Source organism: Cyrtonyx montezumae, unplaced genomic scaffold, assembly GCF_038088225.1.
Source record: "Cyrtonyx montezumae isolate F1298 unplaced genomic scaffold, pur_monq_1.0 scaffold_1, whole genome shotgun sequence".
NCBI classification, from domain to species: domain Eukaryota; kingdom Metazoa; phylum Chordata; class Aves; order Galliformes; family Odontophoridae; genus Cyrtonyx; species Cyrtonyx montezumae.
Window position 1 is genome coordinate 23,154,803 of NW_027071825.1, and position 15,474 is coordinate 23,170,276.

General features: G+C 48.6%; 1 protein-coding gene across 2 annotated transcripts in view; it reads right to left on the reverse strand.

Moving 5' to 3' along the window:
- Window positions 1-2,144: 2,144 nt before the first annotated feature.
- Window positions 2,145-15,474, reverse strand: part of PRRX1 (paired related homeobox 1) — a 29,944-nt gene continuing 16,614 nt past the window's right edge. Inside the window, exons 2-5 of one of the 2 annotated variants that reach the window (XM_065743499.1) lie at window positions 8,734-8,909; window positions 7,995-8,176; window positions 6,482-6,550; window positions 3,050-3,191 (exon numbers count right to left, since the gene is read on the reverse strand). In XM_065743499.1, the coding sequence (XP_065599571.1) occupies window positions 6,499-6,550; window positions 7,995-8,176; window positions 8,734-8,909 (410 nt within the window). In that variant the 3' untranslated portion in view covers window positions 3,050-3,191; window positions 6,482-6,498. Of the gene's footprint in view, window positions 3,192-6,481; window positions 6,551-7,994; window positions 8,177-8,733; window positions 8,910-15,474 lie in introns of both variants that reach the window. The other variant, XM_065743509.1, reaches the window with a different exon arrangement.

The following is a 15,474-nucleotide window of genomic DNA, read 5'->3' on the forward strand; positions in this document are numbered from 1 at the left end:
CCAATAATGATGCCTGAGCCCCAGCCTCACCATGCTCAGCAATCTTCCCTACAGCCCACGCAGTAGGATCTCAGGGCAGCAACACCTCACACAAGGGGCAGCTGATAGAAAGGACTGGGGAATGATCGTTTCTATTCTAGTGCAAACACTGGGCATTTTACATCACAAAGCCAGAGATAATTTACAGGATAGCTTCCATCTGGGAGTTCCTCCCGTGGCACCACGTGTGGAGTCCCACCAGCCCCATCCATCCACGCCATGCTCACAAATCCCACTTACAGAAAATCAGTGCCTTCTCCCACATCGGGAAGGGGGAGGCTGAGAAATCAGCACTCATACAGAGCAGGCAAGCGTGCTTCGAGATCATTTTTTCCCCTGAACCGTACTCAAACATGGCAATAACAGGGGTAACCATGGCAACGTCCTTGGAGCTGCGACTGAATGTCTCCTAAAACCCCACAGCACTCTATGCCTTCAGGATAAGGCTGTGAATTTGCGAATCTATTTACACAGTTCAGTAAAATACAGGTTAAATGCACACCACCGTAACGTTTGGCTTGATGGATGACACCACGTGTTGGCCGAGGCCAACGGTGATTGAGAACAAACAAAACCTGTCCATCGATCCAGCTGCACTCATTTAGCAGATAGATGTGAACAAAGCGCTAGTGACATTATGTGAGCCCCTTTGTGTAAACATCCCAGCATGGGCTTCGAGACACGTCTCTCAATCCAGGGTTGGGTAACACTGGTGGGTCCCAGCAGAGGGCAGCAAGGCAAGGAGAGGGTGAGCCAGGCAGGCCAGCTGAGGAGCATCACGTTGCACCGGTCCCTTTTCTTTCTGATCTTGCAGGACACAGTCTTCAATCATGGTTCTGTTTGTGTAGGCACAGGAACCAAGGGTGAGTTTCTACGTGAAGGCTGAGATTTCCAATGGGATAACCTGGCTCCAAGAGCTGGAACCACATACTGTGATAGAAATAGCTTGGTTTAGGAACGCTAGCTCCTCTGCACTACAAAAGGGGAAAAGAAAATAAAAAGGATCAAAACAGAATATCAGGGATTTCTTAAAATGCGTGGCTTGTTCAGTGTTGCTTTCCTTCTTCCTGTTCTGTTTGCAGATATAATCTCTTTCTAATTTTATGTCCAGATCACAAGCAGCCTTCTTCTTATATCAAAAATACCTACACAGGTAGAGAAAAAAAAAATAGTCTACAAGCAATTACACACGCCATCACCAGCATAACTTACACCAGTCTGGATGTGGGGCTTTGCTTCCAGCGTCGCTCAAATACCTCGTCTGGACTTCCATTCACATTCTGCCAGTTGAGTTTTCACCTTCACTTTAAAGAGATCTATTTCTCATTTCCCACAGTGCGCTGATTTAGACTACCACACCCCTCCGTCAGACATCTCTACAGCAAACACCAAGATAGAGACCTCAGACCTAAGGAATACCCCTCATGGCCATGCTTTTTTTCCTCCCTCCATCCCAGCGTGGACAACAGAGCAGCTCTGCTGATTTTGGTAGGACAACTCCATGGCAAAGCCCCCCTCTTTTGGGGTATGTCTCTTGGAGAAGTGCTATTTGCCATAAATAAGAAGCCCCTCCCTCACCCAAGGTTTCCAAGAGGCAGACACCACCAGCAATGTGAAAGATCCTAACTTGCTTGCATGGAAGACACCCCTTTTGGGTTGCATCTCCTCTGCTTTTCAAGGAGAGAAAGAAATTAGGTCCTAATTGGCTCTCCAGAAGAGGGAGGGGAGCAGTAAAGGAGGGTGGTGAAGGCTACGGGGCAGATGATAGCAATAAGACTGTGTTCTCCCTGCTGAGACATTACCCATCCTCTGAGGGACTGGTGGAGACTTTCCACTGGGATGTCCTTGTGTGTTCCCAGTCACAGGAACCTATCTAGTTGGATAGGCAGGCAAGACCTTTGTCTTATTCTATCAAGATACAAATGCTCAATAGGAAAATCTGGACAGAAATGTGGCTTCCCTCCAGCCCCACTGCTGTGGGGTTTCCCACGGGAAGAGGAGTGCTGCACGAAGCTGTGGGGAAGGGCTCTGAAAAGGGTGAGAGAGGTTGTGTCTGGAACCTCAATGCATGGCTCCTGGAACCTGGATGCAGCACAAACATCCCAAACATTTTCAATGGATTTTATTTTGTTTAATAAAAAACACCAACCAAGCTTGCATGTATATCTTATATATATAAATATATACAGTATATATAAAACAAATGCATCTGGACAACGCCTCTCCCTGTGGCACAAGCCGTAAGGCATGGAAAGGAGTGTCCTAACAGTCCTATTCTTGGCACTACAGAGTGACCCCCCTCTCCATCCTCCCCCTCACTCTCAAACACACATTGGCTTTTCTCTCTTCTTTGGCTTTTCGAGACACTGACAAAGTGTGCAAAGCCCACAGAGATCTTCCTCACATCTCGGTCCGGGTGACCCCTGGAAGGATGCTCCCAGCCCGTCACGCCCGTGGGCTTCTTGCAGTCAGCATCAATGGCATTGCCTTTGTGGCACAAGGGACGTGGGAGGGGATGGAAGGTCAGGTGGATACAACGGAAAGCAGTGACTGAAGAATTTCTTCTTCTAGGGTGAGCTGGGCTGGGGGAGCAAGCTTTGCACCTCGGCACGGTGTTGGGTGGGAGGCGGCCGCGGGCTGAGATCAGCGGAGGTTTCTTTTTGCAGTCCCATACAAAAATGGAAAACAACAAGGGTGAGACTGTCCTTAACTGAAGAAGCTCGTAGTATATTGAGCAGAAGCAATAAACCTGACAATAACAAGAAAAAAAATGGTGGCATTATCCCAAAAGGAAGGAGGAACCTTGTCACTCGAGCGGTTCAGTTTGCTCCCGCTTTGGTCCCAATGTTCAGTTCTGGGCTGGGGGTTGGCTTTTTTTTTTTTTTTCTTTTTTCTTTTCTTTTTTTTTTTTATATTTTTTTTATATATATTTTTTTAATTTCAGCACAGAAGTTGCGAAGCAGGACGGGTGCTGTCGTATTTTCTCCTTCTGCGAAGCAGCTGCCTCCAGTCATTAATTGACTGTGGGCACTTGATTCCTCTGTAAACTATATTCTTTTGCCTTCAGTCTCAGGTTGGCAATACTGTTGGCCATATTCATGCCCTGCGCCGGGCTGGCGTTGGTACACGTGGTGGAGTAGGTGGCCATGGCACTGCGGGGTGGGGAGAAAGAGAGAAACATTGGGTCACAGCGGGGTCCCTGCACCGTGGCAGAACTCTGCGCTGCAAAGGTTAAACCCTGGGGTTTTCATCCCTGTGGGATGTGTTTCTTACACGAGCATGAGACTGTCACAACCCCACGCTGAACACCACTGGAAATCTCTGTGCTGCAGCCCACTCGCTGAGGGTCAGCCAACACCAGAGTTGTTTAAGGCAAGAGGAAATTTTCCACTTCCTATTCACTAACCCGAGAGCTTTGCAATGAGGTCAGGGTGCCCAGCCTGCCAACTAGACCATTGTCCTTAAAACTATTCCCACTGGAAGCAATGTCCTTTTGATGAGACCAAGTTTTGTTTTTACTGCTTGAGAAAACACGTCACTTCTGTAACACATGTTACTTCAAAGAAGCGCTCCAGGAAAAACCCATTTCAACAATTGTGATGTCTGTTGGTTGCAGAATCTTGGAAGGCAAAATTCCACATTTTCTTCCCCTCAAAACTTCAGCTGATCCTATAGAACACGCCTTAAAGGCTGGGGGGAAAAAGAAAACACTAACATTTTTGCTGCTTTCAAATCACGTCTTTGTTCGTGAAAAACAGCTCTTTTGGCAGCGGAGGCTGAACAAAGATGTCAGAGCCCTTTCTTATCCTACCAAAAATTTGCAAATCTGCTCTCCAGACCACTAGAAAACTTGTTTAACTCATGCATCCCAGGCTTCTGCAAATAGGATCCACCCCAAAAGCCAGCAAACTATCTGACGTGGTGCATGTCTTTATGGGGATCCACAGATAAACACCGAGTGAACCAGAGATGACAATTTAACATGATCAGTGTGTTCAGGAGGAAACCCCAAATGGTACTGGTGTTGCTCAGCCTCCCAAGTCACCTTTCTGGGTGGCTAGTGTCTGTGGCTCTGGGAAATACCCTCCTCTACCCATTGAGCCATGGAATCATAGAATTGTTAAGGTTTAGAAAAGACCCTCTGAGAACATCTAGACCAACCACCATCCCATCCCACCATGCCCACTGACCATGACCTTCACTGCCGTGGTTCTTGAACACCTCCAGGGATGCTGACTCCCACACCTCCCTCCTTTCCATGACTGGAAGAGCCTTTGCAACAGTGAGGCTTCCTGGAGGGCCGTGGGATTTGCTGCGTGCTCATCCCAGTGCACTGATGCTGCCTCAGACATCATGGGGCAGAGCTGCCAGCAGTTTAAACCCAGTTCAGCACTGCCTGAATCCTCCAGCTGTCAGGAGATCCTGACCAGTGCTATTGGAAGGTCTCACCTTAGGTGATTTTCTCATTTTATAAGCAGGGAAAAGAATTTCACAGAGGAATGCCATGTCTGCATGGTAACAGAACAGCTCACACCTGTGGAAATGGCTGCTCAGGGCCATGGATATACAACTGCTTACAGCCTTTGAACAGCACAAAACCTCTCGCAGGAGAGAAAACACTCAAGACACTCCCAGAGTTTCTAACGAGGAGGTAAGACACTGAAATAAAGCACACCTTTTCTTCCTTTATTCCTCCAGAAGAACCCAAGAGATTTCAACCCCTCCAGCAGCCCCAAGGGCAGGAGCTGTGGGGTGAGCCACAGAGCCCCTGCAGACCCCTGGGGCTCAGGCATGCTCCAGCTCTTCCAGGAGCTTCCATCAGCTCCTTCCCCATGTCCTCCTTTGGGCTGCTGACCACTCTGTGCCCTGTACAGCATCAGCAATGTGAGGAGACCTACGCTGCTTGGAGTTTCCCAAGGTGTATGGGGAGCCAGTGGGCATGGAGCAGCATTTCCAACAGGTACATCTTCCCTGCAGTTTTGTGCTGGAAGGAATGAGTGGAGCTGAAGGATGCTCCAGCTTAGATAAAATAGGAATTTACAGCCTCGGGTGAAAACGGTCCCCATTCTTTTGCTGACATTCATAAATTTGGCTGTATTCATGACTATTCCACTATCTCTCTTATTGAGACTCAGGTTTCCTCCTCTCCTCCCTCTCCCACAAGATTATTATTATTTCTTTTGGCATCCAAAAACCATATATAACCACTGCCCAAGTCCTGCCTGAAACTCCAAGGAGCCTCTTGCTCCTCAAAGGCCTGGGGGAAATTGCTGCTGGCCCACGAAAACCCTGCCAAAGCAAAAATTTACAGAAACACTCTCCTTCAGCAAGTTACTCCATCAGGATCAGTGCTTGCAAAGGCTTCTCTTAACATTGCTCTGCTTTGAGCAGTTGCCCCAGTGACTCTCCTAGGTCTAAAGGTTGAAATCACCCAGTGGTCCCCCCCACTGCTCTGTCCAGATGCAAAAGCCGGGCTCTTTTGCTGCCTATTTTCATGAAACACAGAGGAACATTGCATTTCTGAGACCTACAATTCTCCTTTCAAATATGGTTTTCAATGGACCATGGAGTCAAAGGTCGTTGGAGTGGGAAGTGCAGGCTGACAGCACGACTGCTAGTCTTGTTTTCTTAGGAACCTACGCTAAAATATGTCTAACCAAAACATTTCAGCTTCAAAAAATAATAGTATCTACTTGGCTATCTATGCAATGCAGATCTGCAAATAGCTTTGGTTGACCTGTTGCTGAACGTATTTGGAGAATAAACACACTGATTGAAAACTTGCCCCAGATCTAACAGTAAAAACAGCACTGGCCACGCAGCTCTCAGCCCTATCTCGGAGCAGCTGTGAATCAGAGGCTGCTGGGGCAGCCTGAGGAGGTGGGGAGGGGGCAGAGGGCCATGCAAACACTCTGCACGGCTGTTTTTTCGCCAAGCATCCAATATTTTAATAACCTTACTGAGTTCAAAGGCTTTATGAGGCTCTGACAACCTGGCCCGGGTGCCCATTAAAATGAATACGACATAAGTGATGCCCAGCAGAATTAGGAATCTGGGGAAAGTGTCTAAAGGGTCATGAAAACCCCATGCTGGGGAAACCAAGTGCTCTGTTCCTCTGCCAATGCCTCCCACCCCATTGCAGGGGCAGTGGGAGAAGACAGCCTGTTCTGGTTTGGTGCATCAGTGGGAATGGCTGTAAGCTGCAAATACCTTTGCTGAAATGCTTTGGCTATAAACAAGAAAAAGATATCAAAACATTGGGAAAGTGTCTTCTCACCATGGAGAGCCACTGCCAGGTCTGGATCTCACCTCAGGGGGAAAGAAATCTTCCCAAGGCTCTCCCTTCTCCCTCACTCTCCTGTTTGCATGCCCCTGTTGTGCTGGGCTTCCCCTTGCCCAGAGCAGCCCCGGACAGCCCTTCCCAGTGTGCCCCTGAAGTTACCTTTGCAGGGTCTTCTCCTAGAAGCCGTTATGAAGCCCCTCGTGTAAACAACATCTTGGGAGGGACGATCTATTTTTAAAAGTGTGAGAGGTAGAAATGAGCCACGAGTGTTCAGTAGGGATCTGGTGCTGTGACCAGAACAGACTTAGCGGGGTGGGGAAGGACTCGTGCTTCTCTCCCCTAAGCTCGCCACCCAAACTCCTCCCTAGGATGCAACATTTCACAGAGTGAAAGCCTTAACCTCTAATGGGGGATGTGCCAGTCAGCAGTCCTCAGATAAAATCTAGAGGATAAGGGCCATCTCTAAGACCAAACTGGTGGTCAGCAGAGGCATCTTTTGCAGTATCTGCAGTGGATGAACCTAAGACTTGTTCTTCTGGAGCTACACGGTGGGCAAGGGTGACCCCAGGGCACTGAAGAAACAAACTATCAAGGAGGCTACTCAACTGCAGACCTCACTGTGCAAACCATGCCTGAGGTGCATGAAGAGGGTTAAGGCAACTAAGAAAGAAAGGACCTGGGCTCGGTGTAACTCCTACAAGCCAGTGGGAAGTTGGCTGTGACAAAGCCAGGTGAACAGGAAATTCAGCCAAGGGCTACAAGAACTTGACCAACAATGAGGCCACTATGCTAAAGAAACCCACCGACCTCATTTTTCATTGCCTGCAAGTCAGCTGGCTCCCCACAAACCAACAGATCCAGTGCATCTTGTGTCCACACTCAGTTCCCACCAGGCTGTGGAGAGGATAGAAGAGGGCAGGGAGGACTGTGATGTGTGTGGACATCCCAATTCCATTCAGCAGATCAGGGATGACACATCTGCATTTCTTTACCACCACTCCTTAAGCAATGCTGGCCAAGGAGATGGACGTTGAACCCCAGTCTGCAACTCTAAAACACCAGGTCCTGACTGCAGACAAATCACAGCACAGCAGCACGGCTCGTTCACACATGTGCTTGTGTTCTAGTAACTATAGAGAAACCACTCCATGCTGACAACTGTGGGGAGGGTTGGGAACAACACAACAAAACAACCCAGCCTGGGGTGAGTTCCCAACTAGTTACTGCCACGGGACTGCCACAGAAATCCTAATCCTGGTCACTGTGTGGTGACCAAGTCTCCCCGCGTGCTCAGCCATAATCTTTCCTGGCTATGCACCCCATGGAAACATTTCATCCTTGCTTTAAACTAGATGCATGAGAAAAGTAAGTGTGATACCTTCTGCTTCTGTGTTCTCCTACTTGAACCTCTTTCAATACTTCCTAACTGCAGAGAACGTGCAACTGGATGCAGCTCTGGGAGAGCCACAGTGATGCTGTACCAAGCCCACCGTGCAAGCCTGGCAGTGAGATGGAGTGGGATGGGAACATGTAAGGAAAACCAGTGGGATGGTGAAACTGCCGTACCTCCAGCCTGTTAGAGCTATTGAAAACAAATGCATCTTAGGGCCATGCTCAGGCTGCTCTGAATTATGGCAGCAACTGGTCAGCCCCTGAGGGGTTACTGACTCACCTGTAAGGCGAGGCGGTACCCCAGGAGAGATAGTCGGTGGGTCTTGGAGCTGGGCGAGGTACTATGGGCTGCTCCACGGCGGTCACGTCCCCTGAGTAGGATTTGAGCAGAGAGGCATTCTTGCTGGCCAGCATGGCCCTCTCATTCCTGCGAAACTTGGCTCTCCGGTTCTGGAACCACACCTGGAAGCACACAGATTAACCATCCATCACAACCAGCACTGCTGCGATGCTTACTCCTTTATCACACCACCCCAGACTCTCTGGGTAAGATGGGACATTGTAAAAGCAAATTCTCTGTCATGGGAAACCCTAACTGACAAGACAATCCTTAACTCTGCTCTGATAGAGCTCTTGTGCAATAAACTGACTCAGTGACCAGGTCTGTTCTGTGCTGTACAGTTCATCATGTTCCCGGGTTTGCTTTCACCTTCAGGAGGTGCAGGCCTGCAAGCTAAATGCTGAGCAGCTCAAATTCACATAAGCAACCTGAGCACAGGACATTAAGCATCCTAGCCTTCAAAAGGGCTCTGTAAATACATCTGAATGAGCAGGTGATAAGTACGGGGGCAGATCAGGCACGGCAATCTTCTTCTAGACTGGGGCCGCCACATGGGATGACCCAAGAGTTTGGTGACCCTACTGTCCCATGTGTTCTTCAGTGACACCTACTGCTGTACTGAATGGGCAGATGATACCACCTAGGTGAGGTATGCCTACACACAAGCTGTGAGAATTACCTGAACTCGGGCTTCAGTGAGGTTGACTCTGCGTGCAAGGTCTTCCCGTACAAAGGCATCAGGGTAGTGTGTCCTCTCAAAGACCCTCTCTAGTGCCTGGAGCTGGCTGCTGTTGAAGGTAGTCCTGTTCCTTCTCTGCTTTCTTTTCTTCTTCTCTTCTGAATTCAGCTGATCATCTAGGAAAGACAATTGGAGATACGAGAGGCTAGAAGCTTCAGAGCCCATAGCAATGTTGTGATGTGAATGTTAATAAGTACCAGGGCGGACAAAAGCTCCACTACAAAGAAAGATTCTCCTCCTCCCCTCCCTTGCCCTCATCTGATTTGTACCCATCTCTTCAACACACACAGACTTTGCATGCTGGTCTTCCCCCCAGCTTCCCTGTGAGCACTGTCTGCGGAAGATGTTTCTGGTAAATGAGGGACCTACACATTCAAAGTTCACCTCCCTACCCCATTCTGACAACGCCAGAAACTTTTCTGAGTACGAAGAGTCACAAACTGCTTCTCTCTGGGCTTCAAATTTCTGCCCTTAGAGAAATGAAATAGATCCCTCAGGGGTAAGTACGAGTCCCACGCCTGCTCGCACTGGGACAAGGCGTGCTCATCTCTATGTAAGGCAAACATAAGGAGCCAGCTGCTATTCTGGGACTGACTATAGCCAAGGCAATGCCAGTCTCTGTAAGTCACTCCACTTGGCTTAAACAAGAACTGCAGTTCTGCACCCAGATAAGAGATGGGAGAGGTGTTAACAAAGAGGTAACAGTGCTAAACAAGAGACAAGCACAAAAGCCACTTTCACTTGTATGCTCGTAAGCCTTCGCCTTGCACTTGTCCATCTTTAAGTGCCCCAGTCCCTGCATTTCAAAACTTAACATGTGATGGGTCCCACTAAAACCAGTGTGGCTTTCCAAGATGACAAGCACAGCAGGTGGGCAATGCTGGAGAGGTCCCAGCAGAGGAACAGTAGCTACACCTGGGAGGATGGCAGCCATTATACATACGAATACGTGTTAAAATACATCAATTACTGCACCTATAAAACACATAGTGAATTACACTTGATGTTAATTGATATGCACCTGGGCCCAGATGACAGTATCACCACTCTGTCCAAGGGCTTGAATCATGCTCTGCAGTTGCAGAACAACCCCTCAGACGTAATCCCCTTCACCATACAGAAATGTGACAGCTCCCCTCGTCTCCCCAGAGGGTATGTAAGGCACAGAGAGATGCTGACAAGGAAATTAAAGTCTATGGCTATTGTCCTCACCACCTGTTTGTGCTGCTTTTCACAGCCCATCTGGTTACAGTTACCACACCTGAATGCCTTTGGAACAGGGCCCATCCATTTGGGAACAAAAGGACATTCCTCTTAAATTAAAGGAGCTTTTTCAAATTCCTGCAGGTTTACAGACCCTCCAATCTCCTCTCCTGCAGCATGGCCATCCCCAGCAGGCTCTGCTCCTGCCTGGGGATTCCTGGGTGCAGAAATACGCCCACAGCTCTCTTGGATCTGAGATGATGCGTTTGGAGATGGGCCAGGAGGGGACTTGCAATGGGATGTGCAAGGAAAGCAAATACATGTAGAAATCCTGAGAAAGCCCCGAAGAGACTTCATTGCAGCCTTTCAGAACTTGAAGGGAGATTACAAGCAGGAGCAGGATTGAGTTTTTACATGGTCTGACAGTGGCAGGCAAGGGAGAATGGGTTTAAACTAAAAGAGAGGAGATTTAGCCTGGATGTCAGAGAAATGTTTCATTCAGAGTGATGAGGAGCTGGAACTGCTGCCCAGAGCTGTGGGTGCCTCAGGCTATGGATGGGCCCTGGGCAGCCTGAGCTGGGAGCAGGCAGCTCATGGCAGGGGGGGCTGGGGAGGCTTTGATGTCCCTTTGAACCAAAGGCATTCTAAGTTTCTATGATTCTCCGATCCTGTGTGACACTTCCATAGGAAGAAACGTGAGCACAACGCCCTGAGGGATGAGAGACAAGCAAGCCAAAGGCTGTACAAGGCTGAGGAACAAGAAGCCCTCCTGCCAAGCACGTTAACACCATTTGCCTGGTTTCCTCCCGGAGCAAAGCGAGACAGCGGTGATTCACAGCTCACCTCCTAACCGCTGGGCTGGAGAGTCACAGTGACTCAGGGCCAGGTCACCTCCAGCCCCGGCTGGCACCGCGCAGGGACGTGAGTCACCGTCCCGGCACCGAGCGGCAGAACTCAGCCTCTGAGATCTCCCTTTGCTGCACATCGGAACGGTGCAGCACAGCTGGGTCCAAGCAACGTGGGCAGGAGGAAAAAAATTACAGAACAGCCGTGTGAGCCCAGAGCTGGGCTAGGATCGGCCCCGCTGGAACTCCTTGCCCCACTGATACGCCAAAGGACAACTAAAAACCGCTAACGTGTCACCTTGCTCGCAGCACTCAGGGCAGCTTTTGATATGTTGGCAGAGTACTTTTTCCACCGGTCCTGTTTTTCTTTGTCAGGAAGGAACCCTGAAAAATGGTACCCCTACCTAACGCTGACAGCACCAGAGCCTGGAGTCAGCAGAATCAGAGAGGAAACGAGCTCTAAGGTTTTTGAGATGGGTCAGAATGTTTCATCAACATTCTTTTCATTGGAAATATTACCAACAGCGTTCTCCAAAGCCACGCTTCTCGCAAACGTGGCCCCCGGGGACATGGAGATGCACGTTCCTCCACTCAGGAACCAGTGCTGGATATTCTGAGAAGTTCATTTCCAAATCCTGATGTTTCATGCTGCACTGGGGGGGATTTTGTTTCCTGTTTCCATATACGTGTTCTTCCTGTACGAGCTCTACATTCATGCACTGCTTGCAAATCCAAATGCACTTCTAGGATGCTCCAGAGCACTTCCAACTGCTCCCAAATAACACAGTGTCCTATCCTTTCCTCCTCGCTCAGCACGTCTCCCCTCGCATCGGGGCAGAGCCGCTGTCTTCACGTCAGGGACAGTCACTGGAGTACCATCAGATGGGTCTGCTGGGACATCATGTTGAAAATATAACGAAACTATAAACCAAAACAGAGCTCCGAACTCAATGCCTCCATGGAAGTTACAAGACCAGTATTTTTTCCAACAGTACGTGCAACCGCAAACATATTTTGGATTTCCAGTTTGCAGGAATGCCTGTACATACTTGCTTTCATTCCAGGTCAGAATAAAAACAAATTTCCAGATGGGGTTTACATTGTGTGGGCAGTTTTGAGAAGTTTTGACCCGTCCTGTTAAGTCTTGAAGCAGAGGTTAGAGCGCGTGCATCAGATCTGAACTGAAAGTCAACAATTGGGTTCCATTAAACCAGAGACTGAGACGTTCACCCGCAGATCACTTACAGTAAGGCAGGGCAGATTTGTCACATCGGTTATATAAACTGTAAACTGAGGAAGAACTCCAGGAAAAAAATAAAATAAAATAAGGAATCACGCTGTAATCACAGCCTGAAAAATAAGAAGTTACCACCACAGTCTGAATGTAGATTAATGGAAACCAAAACAAATCTATTTCACGGGAGAAAACAAATCTAGAAACTAAAGACCTAGCAACTGATAACTCTTTTAAGTTATAAAAAAAAAATCCTGCAAGCCAAAAAAATGAAGGTTTTATTTGGAGTAGTGGAGAAGAAAGGAAAATATAGAACAGACGGGAGAGGAAAAATCTTTTCCTTGGGCTGGAAGTTGAATTTTAAGATCTTTGCCGGCATGCTTATAGTTTTATTTGCTCTCTGCTTTGCTTTCAGTTTCTCGCCTCTCTCCAAAATACTGCCATTCCTAGGGTACAGGGCAGCTCGGCCAACACAGGAAAAAGAAAGAAGCAAGAAAGGTTTAATCAAAGCTAATTCTTTTTACACAGCCCCAGCATCCGAACTGACATCCACGGGACAGTGACACAGCTGTGAGATGCATCACCCATGCGCAAGAGCTCAAGTTATTTCAATTACACAGAAAATCCCAGTTCCTGAAGCTCACCAGGAACACAGAAATGAAAAAAGAAAAAAGCAGAAAGTAGAAAGGAACAGATGCTGCATTTTTTAAAATGTCTTCAGGTTTGAATATCTCATGTACTAGACAAGCTCACCTCTGCCATGAGAAAAAAAAAAAAGGGCAATTTTGTGAACAGTGTGGGACTTCAGAAAGGCCATATTGAATTTTTCACATAAAAAACCAAGTTCTGATATTAAATAGAAAAGTGTGTGCGTTTTCAGTGTTACCCAGGGGACCGCAGCGGTTCCTCTCCAAAGTGTCTGCAATGTGGAACTTATCAGGGTAATTTCTAGCTGACCGCATACAAACAATTACATATCATTACGGAGCTGTGAATAGCTCTTGCATGGATTGCGTGCCTCCAGCCTCCCAGCTCTGCTCCCAGGCTGGCAACATGCTGAGTTCCTGCACAGCCCTTCACCAGGACAGGGCACTACGAGCCCTATCCCACAGTGTTCCTCTTTGGGATGGTTTCAGCTCTGGTGCTCTGCCTCGCATCCAGAGGGAATCCACAGAGCCCATAAGACTTTGATGACTTCTACAGTTGCATGCCCACAAGATGTGCCTTCTTCCTAACCACATCAATGCTCCTGCTCGCAGGACTTTGGTAGAGGCAACGAAGCTGAACAAAGAAATTGTAATTGCGATCCAATGGGAATCCAGAGATTCTTCCTAGAAAGACATGAAGTTACACACTTACTACTGGGAGAACAATATTTGCGGGGGAGGAAGTATACATCCTTCTCCAGAATTTGGTACAAAGCCACTGAGAGTCCCCCTAGATCTCAGAGACAAGCCTGAGTTCTGCTCTAACAGCTCTGCTTTGATATTCGTTAGGGTTTTCCTCCTGGGCATCCTACAGCTCATGGCTTAGCCCAGCTCCTCTAACAAGCCTTTCCGCTGGGTCTTGGGGTCAGAGCGTTCCCATAATACAATAAGCACTGTATGGATCTCATAAGCTCCAAGGCACAGTATGTTATGTGTTTGGAATTCCTCGTATGCTTTTATACTTTGTTTTACATATTGTAATTTTTATATGCATTACCACATTGATCCTTGGAAAATTAATTTAAAAAAAAAAAAAAAGGGATAATCAAAAGCAAACACATAGTTTAAAAGCCTGCCAGCGGCAAATCATGTTCTGTGAGACTGCACTTTGTAACTGACAAAGAAACCAAACCACCAGACCATGGCCGGGATCCAGCAGGGTGGATTTACCAGGCAGGGTGGGGATGGGATCCAGCAGGGCTGCAGACCCCTGAGCCCCCTCGTTAGGGCAGCCCCATGCCGCAGGCCCACTGGACCTGAGACAGAGGAGCAGAAATGCAATTGTATGGCTCCTCCAGCCAAACCCTGCTGCTATACCAAAGGCACAGAACCCATGGCACCCTGAAGGGTCTCGTGCCCCCTCATTGAGCTTGGACACCTTGGACTTTGCAGTCTACGTCTCATTTTGGGGTCAGACCTGGAAGGGGTGCGTTGGGCAGGGCTGGACATGAAGTCATGCCTTTGCAAGGTCAGGGTATGGCTTCCAACGCCCACATCCTCTTCCCATCAGCTCCCCTTCCCATGCCATGTGTCCTGATGTTTCAACTTAGAAACGGCACTCTTGCAGCCAAGATCAAACTTCCCAACCTCCGCCCTGCTCCGTCGGTATTTTCTCATTTCCAAAGCCCCTCCCTGCCCTAGTTCATTCCAGATAACATCCGTCTTTCCATCTCCCCAGCACCCTTTCTTGGCCTTTCCGAAGAAGCTCAGAAGCCAAGCAATGCATAGCCATGTATCTCTGCCTCTTTTAACCCCAGCGTGCACGTGGGGTACATCCACATGCACACAACTACAGTGAGCGCTCCTCTTAAGAGTCCAACCTGCTCTCACAGACTGACCTCATACATATCATCCAGGACATCCAGGCAGGAGCAGAGCAGCACCAGTGTCCCCATCTTCCCAACCATCACCAAGTGCCTCCAAGGCAGAGGCAATAAGCTGTCACCAGAGACTGGCAGGGCCGGGTCATTCAATTGCTTTTGACACGTAACCCTCCGCAGCAGGCTCCATAGGGTCACAAGCTGAATACATATGGTGTTGTTTCTACCTACTGAGTTTACCTAGAGTCTCCTTTTTCAGATAATGGGATGTACTGGAGCTAAGAACGCAGTCTGGTGGTCGCACCAGCATTTCTAGCTGGCACATCCGAGGGTTTTTTTTCAAGGTCCCTCCAAGCCCTGAAAGTACTCTGATACCAAAGTAGACAGAAATGGCCATGCTGAACAGTGCCATTATCACACAGCCCTATCCCAGCTGGGTCTGGAAATTCACTTGGACGTGGGCTTTGTACTCGGGACCCGTGTGAGCAGACAACGACCTGGGGTGGGATGCGTGCCAGCTGGCCACGGCGGTGCATAGAAAAGCTGTTCTCAATGGATATTTCATCTGTTTGTCATCCAGACTTGCAGACCTTTCAAGCTGCATGGCAGAGCAGGCTTCTGCTCACCTCGCATGGTGGCCAGGGCCATGGCTGGAGCCCAAAGGACCAGCAAGAAGGGAAGGCACAGAGCATGGCGAGAACGTGGAAACTGGTGCCCCAAAGGCTGTGCTCACCCTTTCATTAGCATCCAAGAACAAATGGGTTTTGACCAAATCAGGCCACCAAGTAACACGCAAATCAGAGCAGAGCCGCTGCAGAGCTCCGCTCTGAAATCCAGATTTTGACCGGTAATGCATTTTATGGGTCCCTCTT